The following is a 25144-nucleotide window of genomic DNA, read 5'->3' as shown; positions in this document are numbered from 1 at the left end:
TAATTTATCATGTAGCCGCCTTATTTCTTTTTTTTTTTTCTTCTTCCCCCCCCCCCCCCCCCCCCCCCCTTCTTTTGTCATACTGTTCACTATGATTGACATTCCCTCTTTCGATTTTACTTCTCTACCCATTGAATATTGTTACTCCACTAAACCTTCACATGCCCACTTTGTCTAAAATCTCCGTTTAATTTATCATGTAGCTGCCTTAATTCTACCTTTTTATTCACCGTTTTATTAGGGTATTTACGGTCAAACCCCCGGATTTAACAACGGCAAACTAACTTTAGCGGTTGTATTAGCATGATAAATGTTTGACTTGACGGTGAACTTTTTTCCGTAATTTAGAAGTTTATGTTGTGAATAATTGCCTCGTATTTGACCTTTCGTGACCTCAGAACGATACACTCATATCTGCATATTTTTTTCTTGGCGTTTCAAAACCTTAATTCTGACCTACGGTAACAGTTACTGCTAGCTAGGTCACATTAGCATTGTGCTAATCATCTTTTGATGACTGCAGTAGTTTTACTGTACAGGAAGGGGGCTAATAATCACTTCACATATGTAATGTTGAAATAAATTATTATGTGGAGTCCTCATTCTGCACACAGAGAGTTAATTTACCACTTAATTATTTCTTCTTTTTTTTGGGCATTTTTTTCTTTTGTTTTTATTTTTAAAAACTTATATATATTTTTCAATTAATTAGTTTGGTTCAGTTAAATATGGATGGCACAGACCTTATCCCTAGCACTTATTATGACTGTTGCCTCACAGTGGTACATTTAATTATTTATTTATCAGTTTCACGTCATTTACAGAACTCTAAAGTCAGGAGTAGATGAAGCAAGACTGTTGCTGGAAATAAAACCCCGGCAGGAAACTTCTCTATTTCACTGCTGAGCCAGGACTATTGATCAGGTTCCTGAGATATGAATCATGTCCTGCGAAACTGATTATGAACAATACCTCCTGTAGCCTCAGTATGCCTTCAGAGATATTTTGATCACATTTTCTCTGTTATTTAAATGAATGTTAGCTGATTTTTGTCAGTTCTCTGTGTACATTTCTACTGACATTTTGTCTTTTACCCTCAATTTTCTACTGTGCTTTTCCTTTACCACATACCTGGACCAAAAAAACAGTGAAAAAGATCCGATTAGATGCCAGTTAGTTTTGAAAAAAAATGATGACGATCATAAGTCACACAGCTTATAACATACTGTACAACAAATCTAACCACTTATGTGAGCAGTAGGATGCACATTTTATAAATATAGATAAAATCGAAAATCGATAATCGGAGCACCTTAAAATAAATTCGCAATATCTTAAACATGCAATGTGTTTTCAAGGCTTAAAGGTTCATGAAGTGATCCAGGAAGAAGCAGAAATATACACTCAATCAGTGACAAAAGTAAAATCAAGTTTATTTGTACAGTCCAGTATCACATACAATATTTTAACAGGCTTTACAGACCCACAAAAGCTACGTCACAGAACCAGCATATGGGTAAAAACGCTTGGCTTGCCTCAGATTGCCCTTCTTAGCTTGAGGGGACGATCTGAGCCAGAGGAGGTTGAATGAAATTTGCTGCAGCCACTTTAAGTAAAAGCCAAAAGTTTAATCCTACCTACCCTTGAGGCTGTCATATGCATGTGATAAACAAGTCTCCTTCCCACTCAGGGTGTGAAACAAATGCAGACGATAGCCTGGACACCAGAAGGGAATACTTTGTATGCAAGTGTGAAGCGTGGGGGGGGTGAAAGTGGCTGTGTGTTGCAAATACGCTTTATTTGCATTAACTGTCTCGCCCTGGCTCAGATTGTATTTGCATTAGGTGACATTGATATTTAGATTGAGTTACCTGAAACTCTTGCCTCCACATGAATGCCAGATTTTTCTTTTTTTATGTTGGCATTGAATCAGTCAGGGAGACTTCTTTTCTGCGCCCACACGGACACCAAGTCACGTCTCTTAAAACTGGCAGATAAAGACGACTCTGAAGTACCAGCTGATGCTGCTGCCCACGGCAAAATGTGGTTTAAACTGGAATTCATAATGTGTTTATATGGACAGTATATGTCTATATATTATTATATATTACTGTACAAGGTGAATTGTTGTCTGTCTATCAACACTATGGGCAAAAGTATGTTACTTTTGTGTACTGTACCTTAGACTAGTGCTTCCCAACCATTTTAACTCATGACCCCTTCAAATGAAGTTGTGTCACATGTTCACCTGAGTAGTTTCACTAAAGAGTGATTTCTCCTCTTCAATTTGATGCATTTTTAGATGCTAAAGAGTTTAGCGTATCCCATTTTTCACACAAAAAAATTTATAGCAGTGGTTCCCAACCTTTTTGGTTTGTGAGCCCCTAAAACGAGGGTTTGTCTCTTTTTGTTCTCCTGTAAATCATCCTGCAGCTCCTGCTGTGGCAGCAGTTTGTTTCTCCCTTTCCTGCTTGAACTGACGACGCCCCTGTGCAGAAAGCGAGGTCCATGAAGAAAGGCCTTCTCCCCAGTTTGATGAAGACAAACTTGGGCCCCCCGAAATCAACCACACCTTTTGGGATGAACTTCGAGCCAGGCCTTATCGCTCCAACTTAGTGGCCGTCCTCGGTGCTGATGTGGCTGAAAGGGAGAAAATTTTAACATATTTAGTGTTTGGAAGAGAATCTGATTTATTGCCATGTACAGTTTTCACATAAAAGAAATATGGCACCTGGTATCTATCCATCCACCCATCAATCTGTACGAACAAATAACAGTTTTTTTTCTCAGTCATGCTAAAATGTTCACATCTCTCGTTGCTATAACCACCCCTCACACCAGATGACTCATCACTGATGTGCTGCCACTCAGCCTGTTGAGTCACATTCTCCCTCTCTCTCTCTCTCTCTCTCTCTCACACACACACACCCACACACCCTGTTGCACACAGCTGTTGTACTGCACTCATTACAGGCCTCATGAGCCAGGCGGTGTGTTTTTAGCATCGCTAGCAGTGTAGCTCTAGGGACGGCAGTGTCGGTCACTTGGTCCAGACTGAAATATCTCAACAACCATGTTCTGAGTTAAACTCATGGTGTGCAGAGGAAAACTTTGGGGATCACCTGACTTTTCCTCTAGCGCCACCATGAGGCTCACATTTGGGATGGATTGCCTTGAAAACTGGCCCACATGTTCATGAGTGAAATATAGAATCTGAGTACCTCTTCTACCGCTACACGATAGTCATGTACTTTTGAACACTGAGTTCGCCTCAAGATTTCTGTCAAGTATCTCCCGAAAACTTCTCGCTGTCACTTCCTCGCTGACTCAGTCTTCCCCTCTGTCTCTTTACTGCAGTGTTTGTATTAAACCAATTGACCCCATCAATTAGAGAGGTCATATTTCCCTGCCCTTCATGTATATTCTAATATTAAACAGGGTGTTTCCATCAGCTAGACTCTCTGGGATATAGTCAACAGCTCCAGCACCGGAGAAAATGGGTGTTTTGTCTTGTCTTCCAAAATGAAATCATACGCCAGGAAAGCAGCCATGCTTTTTAAGTCACAATTGATTTTTTGTCTTTTTTTTTTTACTTCATATGATGATTTAAACAGGCTCAGACCACATTTTTTTAAGCCTCTGGTTGGGGAGGGCAGTTGCTCAGCACATTGTGCTTTGTGCTTTACATTGAGAATTGTAGGTGTGGTCAGATGGATTATATAATGTGAATTAAAACGTTTGTTTGACATTTAACAGGGATTTCTTTCCAATCATTTTATAACAGATAATTCATTTTTACAAGACATCTGCCCATTTCTGGTCATTTAACACTCACTTTTTTATGACTCTATTAGCAAGTCTCAACTCTTATTCTGCCTCTCAGTCGACCCACTGTTTGCCTCTTCTCCCCCACATCTCGGGCCCCTCACTCTGCTCAGCCTCCCCTTGTGGTCGCTCTGCTCTCCACTGAGTGAAAACAGCAGCCGCCAAGCTGGAGTGGCTGTTACCTGAACTGGAGGGAAGGCCGAGCGAGTGTGTGTGTACCAGGGGATACCAGCTGCCTCTGTACTGAGCAATATGCCAGCCACAGTGATGGAGGAAGAGGCAGAATCTGACCTCCTGTCACCTCCAGTAGCATCCAAGTGACAAAGCAGGCCATTTTTCTTCGGTTAATAACTTGCATCATTGTGATTGAGTACATTTCTCCCAGATTAGTCAACTATTTCTAATTAAGCAGACACTTTAACTACTTTAAAGATGGCAAGTGGTTGAAAGGAGAATAACTTGATGAAAATCACTGAAAAGTGAACAAAGGAGAGCAGTTAGGATATCAAGGCATCAGTTTTTGTGGTGGTTGTTCAGTACATCAGCTGACCCTGAAGATACACTTCCCCCTGAGAACATCAGCGTTTAATTCAATCAAACACTTGGGTGTGTGCGTCTGTTGTAAATGTAAAGGGCCGGCGAGATCATGGTGTCTTGAAGACAGCATGAGTTCATCTTTTCGGGGTCTGGGCTCTGTTTGAATGCAAATTTCGGATTTGGATAATCTTTTCAGGCTGAAGAGTCATCCCAGTATAACCAGTGGGTGGGTGGGAGGGAATTCAGGGGGAGGGCTTTGTGCTGTTATGGTCTGAAATAGTTATTTATTTGTATTTTATTTCAAATATCAATGATAGAAATCCATTATTTGTCATTGTAATCATTTGTGTAATAATAAGTGGGTGAAGCTGTATCTGGTAATGATTGAAAAATATCAGTATTCCTATTACATTTATTAAACTTTGTTTCCAACACTTAATGGTAATATTATTCAGTGAATGTTTTTTTTTTAAATCTTAGTTCCTATCGATGAAGGTCGATGAAGTGTGTCAAATAACCCAAATCTGTTTCTGAACTATTACTGTTGTCATTATACCAAGTATACAGTCTCTGTTGTTGTTGGTTTCAGTGATAAGCTAAAATGCACAGCGTCCGTGTGAGACATCATACATGTTTCAGGCGGTTCATCCGGTTGCGTGCTGACGTTTTTTGCAGGAATGTGTGTGATTTGCGGGGTCTCCACCGGGGAGGGCGACAGGAAGTCAGGCCGCCTCCCATTCCGTATAAAACCTACAGTCCAACCCTTGTCTTCCTCTTTCTGTTACCTGGCTAGGGGCAGCAGCGTCGGCCGTGAAAACCCAGAAACACCGGTAAGCTGAACTTTTGAGTTAAACGAGAGTCAGAGAGCACAACTCGGACCTTTAGCGCTAACTGTTGTTGATGTGTATCGTTAATACGATTCAGCTTCGAGTTTTTTCCGTCGAGTGTTTGAGTCTAAACTTTGCCTTCTCGGTTATGTAACTTCAACATAAACCTGTAGGTTTTTTCAGAAGGAGCTAACGCTACACTTGGCGGTAAATGTGAGCATTATCCTCCGCTAACCTCAGTGCTATTCCCGTTTCGATGGTATGCTAACGGTAGTGAGTGGTACCGTAAGGTTTTTTTATTTTATTAACAAGCGGGTTAGGAGGGAGGAGAGAAAGTGGAGGGGAACAAAGAAGGGACTGGAATGCACAGCGTCGAGGCTGCTGGTATCGGGTTTCCTTTTATTCCACCTCTATGAAACGACCGTACATATTTTCAAGTGACCGGTGTTGGGAGGCTCAACGAAATGGCTGCTCTGTATTTGGAAGTATTTGCAACTTAGCACGACGTGGCCTTTGGAGTAACACGTGTCTGAGATGGCTTGTGGCCGAGTGAGGCCTAGCAGCCGCCGCCTGTTAGCGGCTAAATTCCCGTACCTTTACCGACTAGTTAACGGTTTAACACGGGAAGCGGGTTCGACTGATATGTGTGATAATGTGAGCTTTGGCTTTGCTCAATTTTCATGAGCTACTGTCGAACGGTGTTCGTATTGAGCTGTGCCCGAGATGTCATGGTTTAATTGGCGTCAGATTACCGTTACTCGTGGTTGAATGCTACGATAAGCTAATAAACGATGATGCGCTTAAAAATTGAGAGCTTAATCTTTTTTCTTTCTTTCGTGACAGAAACTACAACAATGGGAAAGGAAAAGATCCACATCAACATCGTGGTCATTGGCCATGTGGACTCCGGCAAGTCCACCTCTACCGGCCACTTGATCTACAAGTGCGGAGGAATCGACAAGAGAACCATCGAGAAGTTCGAGAAGGAAGCCGCTGAGGTGAGCAGTTGTATATTTTTCACTCTTTATAACCGTTACAGGCTAGAGTCCAGAGGCAAGATGGCGGCGTCAGCGTGCCCACTCTGACCGCCACTGCCTGGCACGCGAATGTAGCGATCAACCCGTGTGCGCGCACGCAGGGGTGGGGCTTAACGCAAGCAGCATTGTTGGTGACTGTGCACTTCATTCAGTAGGGGTCTCAGGCTGTTGTACAAAGACTACATATTTGGTATACTGATAAGCTATAGCCTACAAATGAAATGTCACCAAATGAAAAGGTTAAATGACTGTTTGTTTTATATAATCAATATACAAAGTAATTAAAAGGATGTGATAGCCAGGAAGTTGACTTAGTGGGTGTGTTGGGTATTTAAAATAATATATTATGATCTTTGAAATTCATATTTACTAAAACATACAGAATACATGAGCAATCATGTAGTAATCTCTCTACGGTATAAATCTGGTTTAATATCAAACAAAATCTTAATATTTCTGTATTTCTTCCCTCCGCAGATGGGCAAGGGCTCCTTCAAGTACGCCTGGGTGCTGGACAAACTGAAGGCCGAGCGTGAGCGTGGTATCACCATCGACATCGCTCTGTGGAAGTTTGAGACCGGCAGATATTACGTGACTATCATCGATGCCCCTGGACACAGAGACTTCATCAAGAACATGATCACTGGTACCTCTCAGGTTAGTTATCATGTTAATACATTGTCACGCTCAAAGTTTGACCCATGTTTGTATCTTGTTTCACTTTACTTAAATCTGGATTTTTGATATTAGGCAGACTGCGCCGTGCTAATTGTTGCTGCCGGTGTTGGTGAGTTTGAGGCCGGTATCTCCAAGAACGGCCAGACCCGTGAGCACGCCCTGCTGGCTTTCACACTTGGCGTGAAGCAGCTCATCGTTGGAGTCAACAAGATGGACTCCACCGAGCCCCCTTACAGCCAGTCCCGTTTCGAGGAAATCACCAAGGAAGTGAGCACCTACATCAAGAAGATCGGCTACAACCCTGCAGCCGTCCCCTTTGTCCCCATCTCTGGGTGGCACGGAGACAACATGCTGGAGGCCAGTGAAAAGGTAAGAGAATTTAACCTTTGTGGTGCTCAAGTTGTCGACTTGATGGATTAGACTTGGACTTCATTCTTACTTCGAATCTGTTTGTAGATGGGCTGGTTCAAGGGATGGAAGGTTGAGCGCAAGGATGGCAATGCCAATGGAGTCACACTGCTGGAGGCTCTGGATGCCATCCTGCCCCCAGCTCGACCCACAGACAAGGCCCTGCGTTTGCCCCTGCAGGATGTCTACAAGATCGGAGGTAAGAAGTGGCACAGATTTGTCACAGCCTTATTCCCCGTACGGGCTGGGACGTTAACTGTTTCCTCAGCCTGTACTTCACAGCTCCCACAAGCCGACAATCACAGCTCACACACTGTATAATAGAAACTTGTTGTTTCTGCTCTCTCAGGTATTGGAACTGTCCCCGTCGGCCGCGTTGAGACCGGCATTATAAAGCCCGGCATGGTCGTCACATTTGCTCCCTGCAACCTGACCACTGAGGTGAAGTCCGTGGAGATGCACCACGAGTCTCTGCTCGAAGCCATGCCCGGCGACAATGTCGGCTTCAACATCAAGAACGTGTCTGTCAAGGAAATCCGTCGTGGCTACGTGGCTGGTGACAGCAAGAACGACCCACCCAAAGGAGCTGACAACTTCAATGCCCAGGTTGGGGATTGTGAACTTGAATAGAATTGCGTTAGTTTTGTTTTGAGTCAAGTTGCAATTTGGTAGTTCTAATTCAAAATGTGTCCACAGGTCATCATCCTGAACCACCCCGGCCAGATCAACGCAGGTTACGCCCCCGTGCTGGACTGCCACACCGCTCACATCGCCTGCAAGTTCAGCGAGCTCATCGAGAAGATTGACCGTCGTTCCGGCAAGAAGCTTGAGGATGCGCCCAAGTTTGTCAAGTCTGGAGATGCTGCCATTGTCAAACTGATCCCACAGAAGCCCATGGTTGTTGAGCCCTTCTCCAACTACCCTCCCCTTGGTACGTACCGGAAAAACTTACCATGTACACAACTTTATAAATTATTGCAACAAAATGAGTGCATAAACACATTTACTAAACGCTCAACCCACTTCTATTCCAGGTCGTTTCGCCGTGCGTGACATGAGGCAGACGGTGGCCGTCGGTGTCATCAAGTCTGTCATTCCCAAGGATGTATCCGGAAAGACAACCAAGGCTGCAGAGAAGGCCCAGAAGAAGAAATGAACGGTCGTGCAGGACATCCAGCAACAAGATGTGTGCCGGCAGCAGCGGGCCACTCCTTCCTCTCTGTCCTGCCCTTACCCTGGATCTTCTTCTTTATGGCACAGCTCTCTACTCAAGGACTGGCTTATGCTGATTAAAACCCATCGCAAAAGTTTCCGCAGGAAAAAAGAACTACATGGCATTGTCGCTTACCTGAATCACATGACGGTGCCTCTTCTCAGTTAAGTTTAAGTTGGAAATGTTGTTTAAAATGCCACATTTAATTGGAAAGAAAGCTGCTGGTAACTAATAAAATAAATGTCTTTGAAAAAATTGAAATTGGCTTGTCTGTCGTTCACTGTTAGAGCTGGTAGTCACAGGTAAGCCAGGCTTTCTGTGCTGCAGCTGTTTTTGACCATGCTATCTGTGCCCAGTGATGCACTTATTGTCCAATCGTCTCGATAGGAATTATGCTGCCCCGGCCAATGGCACCCCCTTATTCTAGTCTGACAGCAGCAAGAGCATGCACAGCCCCCTCTCCTCTGGTTCAGTATAAAAACTGGACTGATCACGTTCTGTCCTTCTTTTTTTTTTTCCCTCCGCTCTAAATCAGGGGACGACTTTTTCTGCTGGGCACAGGTTGGTAAAATGTCATATTTTAATCCCATCTAAAAATGCATGCCTGAATAGAGGAGCTGGGGTAATATTCGAAACAGGCTGTCGTCCTGAGCATTGGGAAAAAAGACAATCTCATCCTGCAGGACTGCTTTGAGTTCTGGTTATTGAACATGAAAAAGGTAAACATGCCAGCTCACCTCATACATTTCTTATCCAAACGCATGTGGTGGCTTATTCGGCTTTGTCCTAACGGGGCTTTAATGCACTGATTGTTAAACGCTAACTGGGAACCTTGAGCTTTAGTTTCTGCCAGTCATGGTAGTCCTTTCTATCTACCGTCGTGAACGCGCATCCAGTGCTGTGGCTGCATGTTGTCTGGCCGCGCGCTTGCATCAGTCGGTAACATGGCGGCTCCGCAGTCTCGGCGCAACATGGAGGCAGCGGAGTAGCCGGCATAGAGCGCGTGACTCACCAGTGTCCTTTCTTGTGGCGGGCACGAGCACCGACTATGACAGTTTCAGTAAAGATTGTGTGAAGTCGGTAACGCGAAATTAAATATGTAATTGCACAACAGCAGAGCTGCATTTATGTCCAATACACGGGCATAGTACTAAAGGGCCGACTAGATAGAAGTGAAGTGCGTATGCCGCAGTTATTATATACTAGATAAATTACATTATAAACTCATCGACACCGAGTCAAAGTGACCGCTAGGTGCAGTGTCTCTATAAAGTTAACATTACTGCTCCCATGTTTACGTCCAGTAATTCAAAATGGGAAAGGAAAAGATCCACATCAACATCGTGGTCATTGGCCATGTCGACTCCGGCAAGTCCACCACCACAGGCCACCTGATATATAAGTGCGGAGGAATCGACAAGAGAACCATCGAGAAGTTCGAGAAGGAAGCCGCTGAGGTTGGTTTTTTTGGAGACACCAGCCTGCTACGAATGCATTAAAATCCCACCTAAGTACACGTATGTATGAGACTATGAAGTCGGTGTATGTGGGTGTGGTGGATGAAGCTGCTCACTATTGTTTAAAACTGCCACCTACTGCTTAAAGACATGTACTATCCATGCTGTAACTTGTACTGAAAATGTACCTGTTAAAATCTAATTATTTAACCTACAGGTTAATAGTACATTTTATATCTGCCTCAATTACTCAATGGAATCATTATTTCCATATTATAACCAGTGTTTCCTAATGGGAACTAAAATCAGTAAATGTTAAAGTAGAAATCTATATAAAATTAGAAAAATGTTGAGACACACTGAACTCACAGGTCACACACACCAATGTTGTATTTAAAAACGTGCTTTAAACTGAAAGGGGGGAAAAAAAGCCTGATACTTTTGAAGTAACTACATAATTAAATATATTAATATACTATGTAGTTGAGTGAATTGATTTGCAGCTTCAAACAAATGATAATAGCATAAAAGTATGTGCTTCTAAAGTATGGGATCATCTGAATGGAAACTGGGACCAGGGAAACAAACTTCAATATTTTTGGTATATATTGAATGAAATGTGTCAAAATTGGCATTTAATGCTTGGTCAAATTCTTCGGTATGTTTTCTTATTCTTTGATTATATCGATTTGATCCAAATCAGGAAACATTTCTAACTTTACATGATATTTTAAGACAGAGACCTTTATTTGACACTAATGTTTTCAGTAATTTGGCATATTTTATTAAATGAAAAAAGGGTCTAAAAGATGTTTATGTTCCACAAACTATGGTACGGAAAATACGAATATTGAAATGGTATCGGTACCAAGAGTCTGCTTAAAGGATTGACTGAAACTGTGTTTGGATGATAGAGCGATATAAAGTTTGCTGTTTTTACATCTAGAGGCATGACTTATTTTTTACAAAAATCTTAAATTGAACTTAAAGTAAACTGAATGATTCACACTTTTATTTATACACCTATTCTATTTCCACAACAGATGGGCAAGGGCTCCTTCAAGTACGCCTGGGTGCTGGACAAACTGAAGGCCGAGCGTGAGCGTGGTATCACCATCGACATCGCTCTGTGGAAGTTTGAGACCGGCAGATATTACGTGACCATCATCGATGCCCCCGGACACAGAGACTTCATCAAGAACATGATCACTGGTACCTCTCAGGTACAGGCGCACCTTTTAACCTGTTGTCCACCGACTCATCGCTTTATATTTTATGTATAAATGTGCATGTTCTAGAAAAAATGTCTCCCCTGTTTCAGGCCGACTGCGCCGTGCTGATCGTTGCTGCCGGTGTTGGTGAGTTCGAGGCCGGTATCTCCAAGAACGGCCAGACCCGTGAGCACGCCCTGCTGGCCTACACCCTTGGTGTGAAGCAGCTCATCGTCGGAGTCAACAAGATGGACTCCACCGAGCCCCCTTACAGCCAGAAGCGCTTCGAGGAAATCACCAAGGAAGTGAGCACCTACATCAAGAAGATCGGCTACAACCCCGCCACCGTCGGCTTTGTCCCCATCTCTGGGTGGCACGGAGACAACATGCTGGAGGCCAGTGAAAAGGTGAGGGACTTATTACACGCAAAGCTCAAGTCTACCTCACATCAAATTGTGACATTGACTCAGATCTATGTCACGTCAGCGTAATATGCCGTGGATTTTCGCAAGTGATTCTCTTAAACTAATCATCGTTCTTTTGCTTTCCCTCATCACTTTTCCCTAACCCCCTCTCCATCTCTGTGTCTGCACTCTCCATTTTTTTCAGATGAGCTGGTTCAAGGGTTGGAAGGTAGAGCGCAAGGAGGGTGGCGCCACCGGCGTCACCCTGCTGGAGGCTCTGGACTCCATCCTGCCCCCCTCCCGCCCCACAGACAAGGCCCTGCGCCTGCCCCTGCAAGACGTCTACAAGATTGGCGGTAAGGAGCGCCTGCACCTCGTAGCACATCCCCTCAAGGGAAATGATGCAACATAGTGTTAAGTGGAAACGGGCACAAACTTTCTACAAACTTTTTTATAGTCTACCTACATGTTACATAAATGTGATTCAACATTTTGGTCTGAACTACAAAGTCTCTTTTTAACACAACGGTCACAGTTGTAATCTTAATCTAAGGCTGAATAAAATGCCGTATGTATCATCTCCCACACAAAAAGAAAAGAACATCAGTTTAACACTGAGAACGAGCAGTGCATAGCTTCACGTCGATGCAAATAGCGGGTTTTTTTCTCCTCACGGTGCAAGAAGAAAGAATCGTACAGTCACCAAAATAAACCAACCAGCAGCATGCATATCCAGTCAAACACTTTGTACAGAGCATGTGAGCAAACAGCAATTAAATCCCGACTTACGGTCTTGTCGGACGTTATAAACTGCAGCAGAATTTTCTGTGTAATTAATGAAATTGATGAGAAATGTATCCAGTAGTCTTACTGTAAGATGCAGAACGAGTCTCTCTCTTTTGCCCACGGTGATCATAAATCAGGCCTTCAAGGGCAAAAAGAGCTCTTTAAAACATTGCTGTGACTGAACAAGAAGCACTCCTCCTCTCTCCCTCGTTGCTTTTACAGCTCACAGCAGTTCTCCAGCAGTGCCGCCACTCCCACCAGAGTTGCCAAATGTCAGGCGAGGCTCCGTGACTGTTTTCGCTTCTGAATGAAGAACATTTATGTACACAAAAATGCCAAAAGGCCATTACTCTAACAGATGCACGAAGCCCGTAATGTCACATGTTCCGTGTCTGAAAAGGGTTTAATTTAAGTATTGACAAAAAAGTGCCAAGAACACTTTTTACTCACAATGTCTACACTAACTAACAAAATAAAGCTAAACTCGGACCGAAACACAGCCGAAGGAAATAAGAGTCGAGTCACTTACCTGAACTCTTGAAACAGTTGCAACAGCAAAGGCAGCATCTTGGGATGAAACCGGAGACACTCGAGTGATATAGTCACAGCGAACAGACCCAGCCTCTAATGTCTGCTGAGCAACACGTTCTGGGAGTGGAGGCAGACGGCTTGTCAACTTGTTCAGACAGGCTTATCATAGATGGGGGAACTTGATGTACCGGATTGTGTAAGTGTACAGTTGAACTGCGCCCACGTTTCACCTGCCACGTATTCATGCTATGATGTTACTCCTCTTCGTAGCAGGACCATGTCTCTAATGTTTCAAACACTGTGAGAGAAATAAAAAGTGATCAAAAGATGGCTGCATAGAAAAATGTATAAGATGTTTTTCATCAAAACGTCTGCTAATTTACAAGTTTTTTTTATTTTGAAGGTAACTGAAAAGCGCTCTATAATTCTGCTCTCTGAGGTATCGGAACTGTCCCCGTCGGCCGCGTTGAGACCGGCGTCCTGAAGCCCGGCATGGTCGTCACCTTTGCTCCCCCCAACCTGACCACTGAGGTGAAGTCCGTGGAGATGCACCACGAGTCTCTGACCGAAGCCATGCCCGGCGACAACGTCGGCTTCAACATCAAGAACGTGTCTGTCAAGGAGATCCGCCGCGGGAACGTGGCCGGCGACAGCAAGAACGACCCACCCATGGCGGCCGACAACTTCACCGCCCAGGTGAGTCTCAGCAAGAGGGGAAAAAGAAGGATTGCTTATATGTAATAAAAAACTCATATTTTATCCCCCAGCGATTTAACATGGAGTACATACAGAAAGCAAAGGACGGCGTGTTGTGTTGTCACCATAGTAACAGCAAACTAGTCAAATGACCACAGCAAACAGTTTGATGTCTGTTCTACTCTCATTCATGTCTATGTGAAAGTCACTGTCACGTTGCATTATGGGTAATGCCGACTCCAGATATTTCAGCCACTGCTGTTTCAATTCTGATCCTTCCTTTTTTTAATCTGTCTCTTGTGAGTCCCCCAAATTTGTTGGGTTTTGTCTGTTAATATCCTTTGGGCTCTTCGCAGGCACCTCTTGTCACCAGTATCACTGATGCTCAGTAGTTGATGATTCTGAGCGGTTTTAGTCCCCCCAGCTTTAGAGCCCTCCTGTCCTGGGCCGTGCACATCCCATGGCAGTTTGTAATGTTTCCCGTCAGGATGCTTTCTATTGCTCCTCGGCAAAAGTTAGCAAAGAACTTGGCCCGGGGAACTTTGCCTTCGTACGTTTCCTTAACAAATGAAAGCTTATTTTTTTATGGAATGTCCCTTTAAATTAAGGAAGAGAAACGCTCTCTGAATGCTATTTTATTGTGACTGAAAAGGTGTTTAGCTAATCTATAAACCTCAGTCGTCCTCTTCTGACCATTTATTTAGTCCCAGGCCAGGTGAGAAGGGATGCCAGAAATCTCGAAACCTGAAACCGAAATATTACTATTCCTTTTTTTTTGTGGCATTTTAGCCTTTAATTAAGAGTCGACATTGTGGCGGTATACAGTGAAATATGAGGGCAGAGATAGAGAGACGGACATGACGTGCAACAAAAGTCCCTGGTTAGAATCCTGATCCCTTCTTTAAGAGTACATAACTGTAATTGTATTTCCCCTTTGATTTAGGCTGCTATTACACAGCAGAATGGACTATTTGGTGTCCCTGTTAGACCACACAGCCATCAGTCTACCTCTGGGAGTATAGTGTTATCCAGCACCAACCAGTCCACATCCTTAGATGTTGCTCTTTTGACCTCCCCCCACGTCTGTCCGTCTGCAGGTCATCATCCTGAACCACCCCGGTCAGATCTCCCAGGGTTACGCCCCCGTGCTGGACTGCCACACCGCTCACATCGCCTGCAAGTTCAGCGAGCTCAAGGAGAAGATCGATCGGCGTTCCGGCAAGAAGCTTGAGGACAACCCCAAGGCTCTCAAGTCCGGAGACGCCGCCATCATCACCATGGTGCCTGGAAAACCCATGTGTGTGGAGAGCTTCTCCCAGTACCCCCCACTGGGTGAGTGAAACACTGTGTTCTTGTTGGTTTTAGAATTAGCTATCGACCTTTTTTTACTGCAGATATTTTGGTCTGAAGCTAAAGCACTCTTTTCTGCAGGTATTTTGGTGCTTCATTACTCAGATACAGTTATTGGTCTTTAGTATAATGTGCACTGTGTATTCACCGCTTCCACCAGCTACACCTTAACCACAGAGAAGACTCTTTTCAGCCTCTCATTGACTCCTCCCTTTCTCTCTCTTCTCGTCCGTCTCCTCCTCCTAGGCCGCTTCGCTGTGCGCGACATGAGGCAGACCGTGGCCGTCGGCGTCATCAAGTCCGTCGACAAGAAGCTCGCCTCCGGCGGCAAGGTCACCAAGTCCGCACAGAAGGCCGAGAAGAAGAAATGAATTCTCATGCAGGACATCCAACAAAGAGCCACGTCCCAGCAGCAGCGGCCCGCCACGTCCCTCCTCCTCCCCCGCCACCCTGCGCCGTCTCCTCTGAGGCAGAGCTCTTCTCTACTCAAGGACTGGCTTATGCTGATCAAAACCCATCGGAAAAGTTTCCGCAGGAAAGGAAGGCCTGTTCCTCTTAGGGGAAGCTATGATCATAGTTAAGTTGAAACCAAACCAATAAAAATCTTAAACATTGCCAAACGAAGATGTTTCTTTTGTGGTTTATTACATTACAGGAATGAAGTGATCACAAAAACTGCAGTAGCACTTCTCCGGCAGCTTCAAACACACATTTTTGATACATTTTAGGCCTTTTCTCAGTTCTTATAAATATTACAGAGAGACTCCAGGTACAGAAGGTGGGGCAGGCAGGTGTCAGGAGGTGTGTTATTGTAAGGTATAACGAACAAGAACAGACTGGCAAAACTTGTTGCCCGAGAATGTGTGCGTGCGTGCACATAGCACGAGCAGAAGTATAATTATTCCTGATGCAAGAGGAGGAGCAAGTTGGAGGAAAGTATAATTTGCTGATCACTTTTTACAGAGTCCTTTTTTTACGGGGATAGCAGCGAGGGAAGGTGTGGATAGACAAAGCAGGAGACAGGCAACAACCAGGTGAGTTAAAACGCTGTAATAGCTTCAGATTCTGAGAAATCAAAACTCAGTAAATAGCACCAAAAGACTTTAGATAAATGAAATAAGACTAGAAGTGGGGTTTTGAATGCTGAGCTAATGGTTTGGTCTCCAGAGGGTGAACATCAGTGACTGCTTAGTATGTGTACTGTATGTGATAGTTTCTGATGGTTTCCATTGCAGGAAGTATAATGAACTAGTTTCCATTGGTCTGTAATGTTCCTCATTGTTCACAGCTACTAATTACTTTTCAGATTAAGATTTTATACAAAACATATAATTAGTTTGTTAAACTTGGTGTTTAGTTATAGATTTAAACATCCAAAAGTATGGAAATAGCCCCTCCCCCTCCCTCCAAAAAAGAAGGCCACCTCGAACACGAGGCCCATCATGCTACACTGCCAGGGGCCCCTCCAACGGATACTATGTTTGATACTTCTTTTATTTTGCCAACTATATACTTTTATACTACCCTTTACTCGTTAAATGCTTAACACAGGACAAAATGGCAAAGGAACTGATCCACATCAACATCGTGGTCATTGGCCATGTCGACTCCGGCAAGTCCACCACCACAGGCCACCTGATCTACAAGTGCGGAGGAATCGACAAGAGAACCATCGAGAAGTTTGAGAAGGAAGCCGCTGAGGTTGGTTTAATTAATTCATTGAGGTTTTTGAGAAATAATCACACCGTATAAAACACAATGAGACAAGTCACATCTATGACTCATCACAGGTGTGGCGGATGTGACTGTTCCCTGATTTGGCTTGGCTGCGACTGCCTCCTACTGTTGAAATACTTGTACTGACTTTGACTAAAGGCATTCTTTCAGAAAGTACTCCTGTTTAGAGAAGTTGCAGTTTTAACGTAGATATGAATGTGTCACGTGACAAGGGCTACTAGCCTATATTGCAAACAAATTTGCCTCAATACATTATGCATAAAATAATTGCTTTAAAAACACAAGCATAACCAATTTGCCCTAATGAAAACCTAAATATTTAGCAATGATAGAAGAATCACAAGGAAGCTATTGTAGTCACTCATAAAGACGAAAAAAACAGATATTACAGCTGCTGTACAGTTATACTGTCGTTTACCTTTGCATACTTAATGTATTACAAACTGAAGTAATACCTCTATATGACCTCTATATTTAATACTTCTCATGTACATTTACCACATTCCTGTTTTTGGTAGTATTTGCAATACTACCTAAGACAAATTTATTTTCCTGTTTATATTTTAGCCTTTTATCTTAACTTTAATTAACTATTTTGTGTCTTTGATTCTTATTTTGCTTATTATATTTGTGCAATTTTCTTCTTTTTTTCCTTTTTGGAAGATTTTCATTGCCAACATCTGCTTCTCTGTAATTGTCGTGCACATGACCATAAATAGCTTGAAACCTGGATAGTTATAATTATAGTAAATATTAAAATAAATACACTTAGAAGACACAAAAGGCAATCTAACATGAAAACAAAATGCTGATGCACACTGTATAAAAGTAAATTAAATACCAGCTTTAAACTGATCGTATTAATACAAAATAAAAATCTAAATCTAAAAAGGGGATCTGCAAGACGTAAATGTTTTTATTTAAAAAACATTAATCACAGAGTCTTTCCCGCTCTATGTCTGTTCAACAGATGGGCAAGGGCTCCTTCAAGTACGCCTGGGTGCTGGACAAACTGAAGGCCGAGCGTGAGCGTGGTATCACCATCGACATCGCTCTGTGGAAGTTTGAGACCAGCAAATATTACGTGACCATCATCGATGCCCCCGGACACAGAGACTTCATCAAGAACATGATCACCGGCACCTCTCAGGTACAGGCGCACCTTTTAACCTGCTCTTTATTTGACTTCTCACTTTCAGATTTGTATGTTACACAACAAGTTGCAGTTAAGTTTTTAGCTTGAGCTCTAAAGGGCAGCCACTGTTATGGGGTTGTAGAAGAAATCACTCTATCACATTTGTTTAACGTTATAAGTTGAAGTAAGGTCTCAGACACTAGAGGGCATCAACTCCAACATCTATTTATTTCAATCAGGAGAGACAAGTCAGATGAAGAAAATATCATTGTTTATTATTAACAGATGATATGTGATGATAAAGCATTGACAGAGTCCAGACACTGGTGGTGGTGGCTGATAGAATGATGAGTTGATGAAGCTAATTCATCTGCGAAGACCGGGCGTAGATGGGGAGGTGGAGGGGTGCGTAATGGCAGCATTAACATAGTAGGTAGAGACAATCATATTTAATAGAGCTTTTTACATCATCATCCATCCCACTGAATTTTCCATTCAGTCATGTGAGGCTGATCATTCCTGAGTGTCGGGTTTGATGAGTTATATCATTTAAGTTTAACCTGAAACATGGAGCCTAATACATTAATTCCAATATTCAAGAGAAACCATAATCAATAGCTGGGTTAATTAAAAATGACGTCACAATCTGAATTTCAAAACGTACTGACGCAAATAAGTCATAAATATGACAAACGCATCTCACCGGTATCGATCCTGCGCTTAAAAACAGAGCACAGTTTGTTAAAGAGGAAACAGGCTACAGAGAGAAAACACCTCTACTCTGACAGTGGTGATTACTGTGTGTCTTTATTAGTTATTAGTATTATTAGTTACTATTATCATGTGATCAGACACAAACTTCTCGAAAGTCTCTCCAGCTGTTAAAGCCAACTGTCAGCTGATCCAACTGTGATCAACGGCCGCCATCATCAGGAACAGACGCAACGCAACTGAGGAAAGGACGTCTCATATCTCTTAAAAAATATTTCCTCTTTTCCTCTCTCCTCGCATGGTTTCCTTGCATCTCTCCATGCATCCTTGGTGGAAGGGACTAAGACGCAATTAAAGGACGCAAGTGAGGGAAACGGGGATGCAATTAAGAGACTTGGGATGTACCCTTTGACAGCAAGGATATTATGATCGAGCATGCGAGGACTGAATGGCAGATGTATAAAAAATAAACTACAGGCCTAGGCGTGTAAGAGTAGCCTTCCTGACTGAACTTACGCTTCATTAATTTCCACCCCGACTGTCCTTTGAAAAGTCCCCAAATACGGCATTTTGAAAATGGAGGTAAAGTAATGTTGGAGCCATTGAATGTCCATCTTCAGTTTGATTCAGTTGGTATTCAGCCTCGTTCCTAAAAGAAAACCAAAGGGAAAAGCTGAAGTTGTGATAATGTAAAAAAAACTGATTATGTTCAGAAAAAAGCACACAGAGCAAAAGACAACCATCATTCAGGCTTTAACAAGACACGCACATGTGTAGAAGTTTAGAAAAAATGTCTCCCCTGTTTCAGGCCGACTGCGCCGTGCTAATTGTTGCTGCCGGTGTTGGTGAGTTCGAGGCCGGTATCTCCAAGAACGGCCAGACCCGTGAGCACGCCCTGCTGGCTTTCACCCTTGGCGTGAAGCAGCTCATCGTTGGAGTCAACAAGATGGACTCCACCGAGCCCCCTTACAGCCAGTCCCGTTTCGAGGAAATCACCAAGGAAGTGAGCACCTACATCAAGAAGATCGGCTACAACCCTGCAGCCGTCCCCTTTGTCCCCATCTCTGGGTGGCACGGAGACAACATGCTGGAGGCCAGTGCCAATGTAAGAGAATTTAATCTTTGTGGTGCTCAAGTTGTCGACTTGATGGATTAGACTTGGACTTAATTCTTACTTTGAATCTGTTTGTAGATGAAGTGGTTCAAGGGATGGAAGGTCGAGCGCAAGGAGGGCAATGCCAATGGAGTCACACTGCTGGAGGCTCTGGATGGCATCCTGCCCCCCTCCCGTCCCACAGGCAAGGCCCTGCGTTTGCCCCTGCAGGATGTCTACAAGATCGGAGGTAATTAAGAAGTGTCACAGATTTGTCACAGCCTTATTCCCCGTACGGGCTGGGATGTTAACTGTTTCCACAGCCTGTACTTCACAGCTCCCAAAAGCCGACAATCACAGCTCACACACTGTATAATAGAAACTTGTTGTTTCTGCTCTCTCAGGTATTGGAACTGTTCCCGTCGGCCGCGTTGAGACCGGCATTATAAAGCCCGGCATGGTCGTCACCTTTGCTCCCTGCAACCTGAGCACTGAGGTGAAGTCCGTGGAGATGCACCACGAGTCTCTGCTCGAAGCCATGCCCGGCGACAATGTCGGCTTCAACGTCAAGAACGTGTCCATCAAGGATATCCGCCGCGGGAACGTGGCCGGCGACAGCAAGAACGACCCACCCAAAGGAGCTTCAGACTTCACCGCCCAGGTGAGTCTGAGAAAATGAAAGAAAGTACATAAAGATTGATAAAGGAATAAGTGGACGATGGACGAGCATCCGAGCTTCCATTTTTAGATTGGCATAATCAAAAAGTGCCAAACATTTACAAGATTTATTTTGCTTTACCTTTACACTAAGACCCTTTCAATATTGTATCTATTGCTTTATGATCTATCTCAGGTCTTCAACAGGGGGTCTGCGACCCCTAGGGGGTCCGCGGAGGTACTGCAGGGGGGGTCGTGACATTTTTGGTTGATTAGACAATTTTTCATATTTCTTTTCCCCCAAACATGAATCTGTCCATTATTTTAATAGTTCAGTATTGTATGCAAGATAACAGGTATGTTTATGCATGGCAGTGGCACTAATAGGCCATCACTCATTTTCATTTCCACATTTATGTTTAAAATAAAAATGTCAATTTGAATGCATGATTATCATGCAATTGACAGACAATGTTGATATTGGCATTGGTATCAGCTGACAAGGTGTGTTTCTAAATGGCAGTGGCACGGTCACCCCACTCACTGTACCTTACACATGTTTAAAATAACATGAATATATGAACCTGTGTATTATTTGAATACCTTAGTACTGACTGCTAAATTTCCTGCTTTAATGATAATCTAAAAAAAAAATGAGATGCATGAGTGATTCCAGCTCAGGTAAACGTAAATATCTGTGGAACTCTGCTGGCCACCTGCGGGGACCTGCAATATGTGTTCATCTAAAGCCTGAATTGAGTACTGGATAGAGAACTCTCCTAAATTATTTGTTTTCAGGTCATCGTCCTGAACCACCCCGGCCAGATCCAAAAAGGTTACGCCCCCGTGCTGGACTGCCACACCGCTCACATCGCCTGCAAGTTCAGCGAGCTCATCGAGAAGGTTGACCGTCGTTCCGGCAAGAAGATCGAGGATGATCCCAAGTTTGTCAAGTCTGGAGATGCTGCCATCGTCAAACTGGTCCCAGGCAAGCCCATGTGTGTGGAGCAGTTCTCTGATTATCCTCCACTGGGTGAGTTAAAAGGCTTTTTTTCTTCTTCATTCGCTGCATTTGAAGGTTACAATCCATTTTGTTGTCGTAGAGAATGGGTTTGTTTTTAGTGTCTTTTTTAGTTTTATATTTGATTAGTTTTCTGATTCATCTGGTTTAAATATGGGTACTTCTCAAGTCTCTTAATAAATCATCTTGGTACCGAAAGTCCCCAATATTGGGGACTAGAGGTGGAGAGACAGAGTACACACTTTCACTTTTGCGAAACAAATAAAATTATATTTTATGACATATCATATACCTATGTAACAAAGAGATTCTGGGCGAAACAACCATGGGAGCCATTTTACACACTGCAAAACACAATTATACACCAACTAAGATCATATCTAGAAGATATCTAGAAGATTTACCACAATACCACGTTTTTTTGGCCAGAAATCTGCGTACTATGCTCTTTTTTTGGGTCTCTCATCACAAAGCCAGCAGCGATCATGGCCGATTTACATATGCAGTAGGGGCGTGATTCGACCCCGCGTCGACTGGCGGTGTTCAAATTACTCTCTTTCAAACCGTTCAAAAGTTACATAAACAACGCCAACCAACAACCCACCACTCAACAGAAAAAAAATTGAACCACCACGCAGCTAATCCATTGAAATATGCGGCAGCTCTATAGCCCGTTTCCTGAACTGTGCCTGTGAAGTGAAATGGCGGCTCAGGGTTCTTGTATGAGAGAATGGCAAGAATTCAGTCAGCTGGACCAATGAATTTAGACATGGGGGTTGTGCCAAGCATTTCGAGATTTTCAGTGAGTAAAAGGCCCTGCAGCTTCTCAAAACACCCCCATGGCTTTCGTTGGACTCTTCCACATGCAACAAGGTGTCACATGATTAAATCGGCCAATCACAGGCCTTAACAAAGGCTTACATAGACACAGGCACCGAGGAATTTATTTTATGGATGACAGATATGACAGCTGAAAATTGCTGAAAATTGCTCAAAATGATGCCAAACTGCTTTATTAGGATTATTGAACACTCTTAGTGATAAGACAAGTGAATATATAGTTAATATTTAGTTATATAGTATATAAAATTAGAATACAGCAGCGCAACTGCTGGTTCCAAAAATGAGAATTTTGCTTGACTCAGACCATTTATGCTGGCCTGCTTCGCTCAATCGAAGTAAAATCTGTTGTTGAGACATGTAAAACATGTTGTGCTATGACTGGCATATTTTTAGGCCAAGATCTGCATTATTTCAAATAAAAATTTTCAATACAAGTGCTTTTTTTTCAGGCGAACCTGAAACTTTCTCAATTTGAGCTGTGCCATATGTGTATATGTTATTAACCAGTAACATATACACAATATTTACACATCTCAGCACATCTCACAAGTGTTACCTGTATTCTAGCATCAAAATTATTAAAATAGACATTGTAGTTAGATTTGTGGACTCTCTTGAGTATGGGTATGCAATTTTCGGGCAGAGGCCCAAAAATAGGGCTAGGGTTAAAGAAGTTGTAATTGCATCCCCGTTTCCCTCACTTAGTCCCTCCCAGCAGGGATGCATGGAGGAAACCATGCGAGGAGAGAGAAACGAGGAAATACGTTTCAAGATACATGAGACGTCCTTTCCTCAGTTGCGTCACGTGAAGCGACGTCTGTTTCTGATGACGGTGGCTGATGATCACAGCTGATCAGCTGTCAGTCGGCTGTCAGTGGCTGGAGAGACTTTTGAGAAGTTTGTATCTGTTCACATGATCACTGTACTTAATAGTAACTAATAATACTAATAACACAGTAATCATCACTGTAGAGGTGTTTTCTCTCTGTAGTCTGTTACCTCTTTAACAAACTGTCCTGTTTATAAGCTTAGGATAGATTTCTACCGGCGGAATGCGATCATCTTATTTATGAATTATTTGCGTCTGCACGTTTTGAAATTGTGACAGTGACGTCATTATTAAATAACCCAGAATATGATTGTTTCTTATTATTGTTTATTGTGTCTCTTAAATGATAAAACTCATCAAACACTCGTCAAATATGAAGCTTGAGTTTATTCTGTGATCCGTCTTCACTCTGGTATGAAACTCCAGTCAGTCCAATCAGCTGCAGCGTCCAATCACATAACTGATGAACAATGAGGGGGCGTGTCGGTCGTTAAAAGACTTCCTGGAAGTCTGTTTTCGTGGGTCCTCGCTCATGGCTCCTCCGAGGTCCCTCCTCCATCCTCACTCCTCGCTCCTCCGAGCTAAATAAGAGCTTTGGGATGGCCGTCAATATGGCGGCGCAGAACAACTTCCGGTTCAAGCGAGGATCGAGGAAACGACAATTAAGAGACTTGGGATGTATCCCACTCTGACCAATGGACAGAGTGGGATCGATCCACGGAGTAATATTCATCCATAGTATTCAAAATATAAATAAAAAGACTGATGTGACGTCCAGAATCTTATCAACTTTTAAAATTTCAATTCAGGCTCTGTCAGGACATAATATGAGTCATTCATTTTGTCAAATCTGTCAATAGCATTTGTTATAATTATCATCTCGTTGACTCCCCTGGCTGTCTTTTCTTGTCCATCTCTTCCTCTCAGGTCGCTTTGCTGTGCGTGACATGAGGCAGACTGTGGCTGTTGGTGTCATAAAGTCGGTAACCAAGAAGAAGGATGATGGCGGAAAGGTCACCAAGTCTGCACAAAAGTTAGACAAGAAGAAATGAATTCTCATGCCGGACATCCAACAAAAAGTCACGTCTCAGCAGCCATCCCGTCTTCATCCCAACGCCGCCTTCTGGTTTATGATTATTAAAACCCATCGGAAAAGTTTCCGCCGGAAAGGAGGGTTTGGGCTTTTTAGAGAACTGTTGAAACGAATTAGGTTAAAAGCAGAATAATAAAAAAAATCTTAAACATGCCTGTTGAAGAAGTTTCTTTTCTTGTTTCACAACTTTTGAATATCCAGCATGCTTTTTTTGTATTTTCCTTTCATTGACTTTTAAAGAAGGATGAACATAAGACCCTTCAGTCAACATGAGAGGGAAACGAAGGAAAGGAACACCAATTAATTTTGCAAAATGTCTGGTCTGAACAATGACATAAATATTCAATTCTGGGGTACTCAAGTTTCCTCTGCAATGTCTTGGGTGGGGATTTCAAAAAAGAAAGACAGTTTCCAGAATACCAAAACATTTAAGTCAACTAACATTGAGTTCAGAGCTAACCGTGACACTTTAAAAGTTCCTCATACCAACCCTGAACTGGGGAAGATGGGTTTTAAGTGATAGGCGAATAGAGTGCTGCGGGGCTGATGTATTTTTGTAGGCCAACCCCAGAAGTAAGCATCGCACTGGCTTCCTCGACGAAATGACTATGGGTTTTTGTTGATTATTGCAGAAAATAAGCTCTGTGTTAAACAAAAGTTAATGATATTCAAACGTTTCACAAATGAAGACTACTTTTATGATTTCTTTTTTTTTTTTTAAAATCATAAATGCAATCTCCAGAAGTAAAAAGCTGACGTCGGGCTATGAACTACACCAAGGCTCTAAAGGCGCACTAGTCGGCATGATGACGTTTCTCATTTTAAAGATGTACACTACTCTCATATTTTCTGTCATAGAACAAAACATTAAAATCTCTTCAGCTTGTGTTAACCACATACCTTATATCAGACATCTAACCAAAGACAAATTAGCTTTGAGACGAGGGTACAGTGACTGATTTCCAGGTTTTAGGACTCATTCCTGCAGCACTATGATCCTCTGAGGGACTCAAAACTTCTACTTGTCTACTCTGTGGATGGATATGTTGGTCTGTTAGTCACCAG

The 25144-nt window shown here is 43.0% G+C and overlaps 3 protein-coding genes and 1 long non-coding RNA gene across 6 annotated transcripts; 3 read left to right on the top strand and 1 right to left on the bottom strand.

The window, feature by feature from the left end:
* Window positions 1-1408: 1408 nt before the first annotated feature.
* LOC116398434 (uncharacterized) lies at window positions 1409-13011 on the bottom strand. The gene is made up of 2 exons (XR_004213755.1): window positions 12913-13011; window positions 1409-2640 (listed from the first exon to the last, which is right to left on the bottom strand). It is a non-coding gene; the product is annotated as an uncharacterized LOC116398434 (long non-coding RNA).
* On the top strand, window positions 5087-8786 carry LOC116398433 (elongation factor 1-alpha). Its single transcript, XM_031874706.1, has 8 exons — window positions 5087-5192; window positions 6033-6187; window positions 6704-6883; window positions 6977-7273; window positions 7361-7511; window positions 7662-7918; window positions 8009-8243; window positions 8347-8786. Exons 2-8 carry the CDS (start codon window positions 6044-6046, stop codon window positions 8466-8468), a joined length of 1386 nt encoding a protein of 461 aa, XP_031730566.1. The 5' UTR covers window positions 5087-5192; window positions 6033-6043; the 3' UTR covers window positions 8469-8786.
* On the top strand, window positions 8869-15415 carry LOC116398432 (elongation factor 1-alpha). 3 transcript variants are annotated; one of them, XM_031874703.1, is made up of 8 exons: window positions 8869-9086; window positions 9830-9982; window positions 11026-11205; window positions 11304-11600; window positions 11803-11953; window positions 13354-13610; window positions 14708-14942; window positions 15207-15415. In XM_031874703.1, the coding sequence occupies exons 2-8, from the start codon at window positions 9839-9841 to the stop codon at window positions 15329-15331; spliced, it is 1389 nt and encodes a 462-aa protein (XP_031730563.1). In that variant the 5' UTR covers window positions 8869-9086; window positions 9830-9838; the 3' UTR covers window positions 15332-15415. The 3 variants fall into 3 exon arrangements, with proteins under 3 accessions (XP_031730563.1, XP_031730565.1, XP_031730564.1); XM_031874705.1 differs by having other exon boundaries at window positions 8869-9244; XM_031874704.1 differs by lacking the exon at window positions 8869-9086 and having other exon boundaries at window positions 9274-9982.
* Window positions 15416-15890: 475 nt separating this feature from the next.
* Window positions 15891-24232, top strand: LOC116398430 (elongation factor 1-alpha-like). Its single transcript, XM_031874702.1, has 8 exons — window positions 15891-15994; window positions 16512-16661; window positions 17668-17847; window positions 19352-19648; window positions 19736-19886; window positions 20041-20297; window positions 21092-21326; window positions 23914-24232. Exons 2-8 carry the CDS (start codon window positions 16518-16520, stop codon window positions 24036-24038), a joined length of 1389 nt encoding a protein of 462 aa, XP_031730562.1. The 5' UTR covers window positions 15891-15994; window positions 16512-16517; the 3' UTR covers window positions 24039-24232.
* The last annotated feature ends 912 nt before the right edge of the window (window positions 24233-25144 follow it).

This window comes from Anarrhichthys ocellatus, unplaced genomic scaffold (genome assembly GCF_004355925.1).
Source record: "Anarrhichthys ocellatus isolate YVR2014 unplaced genomic scaffold, GSC_Weel_1.0 scaffold84, whole genome shotgun sequence".
In the NCBI taxonomy this organism is placed as follows: domain Eukaryota; kingdom Metazoa; phylum Chordata; class Actinopteri; order Perciformes; family Anarhichadidae; genus Anarrhichthys; species Anarrhichthys ocellatus.
The sequence above is the reverse complement of the archived record's forward strand: the minus strand, read 5'-3'. Positions and strand labels throughout refer to the sequence as shown.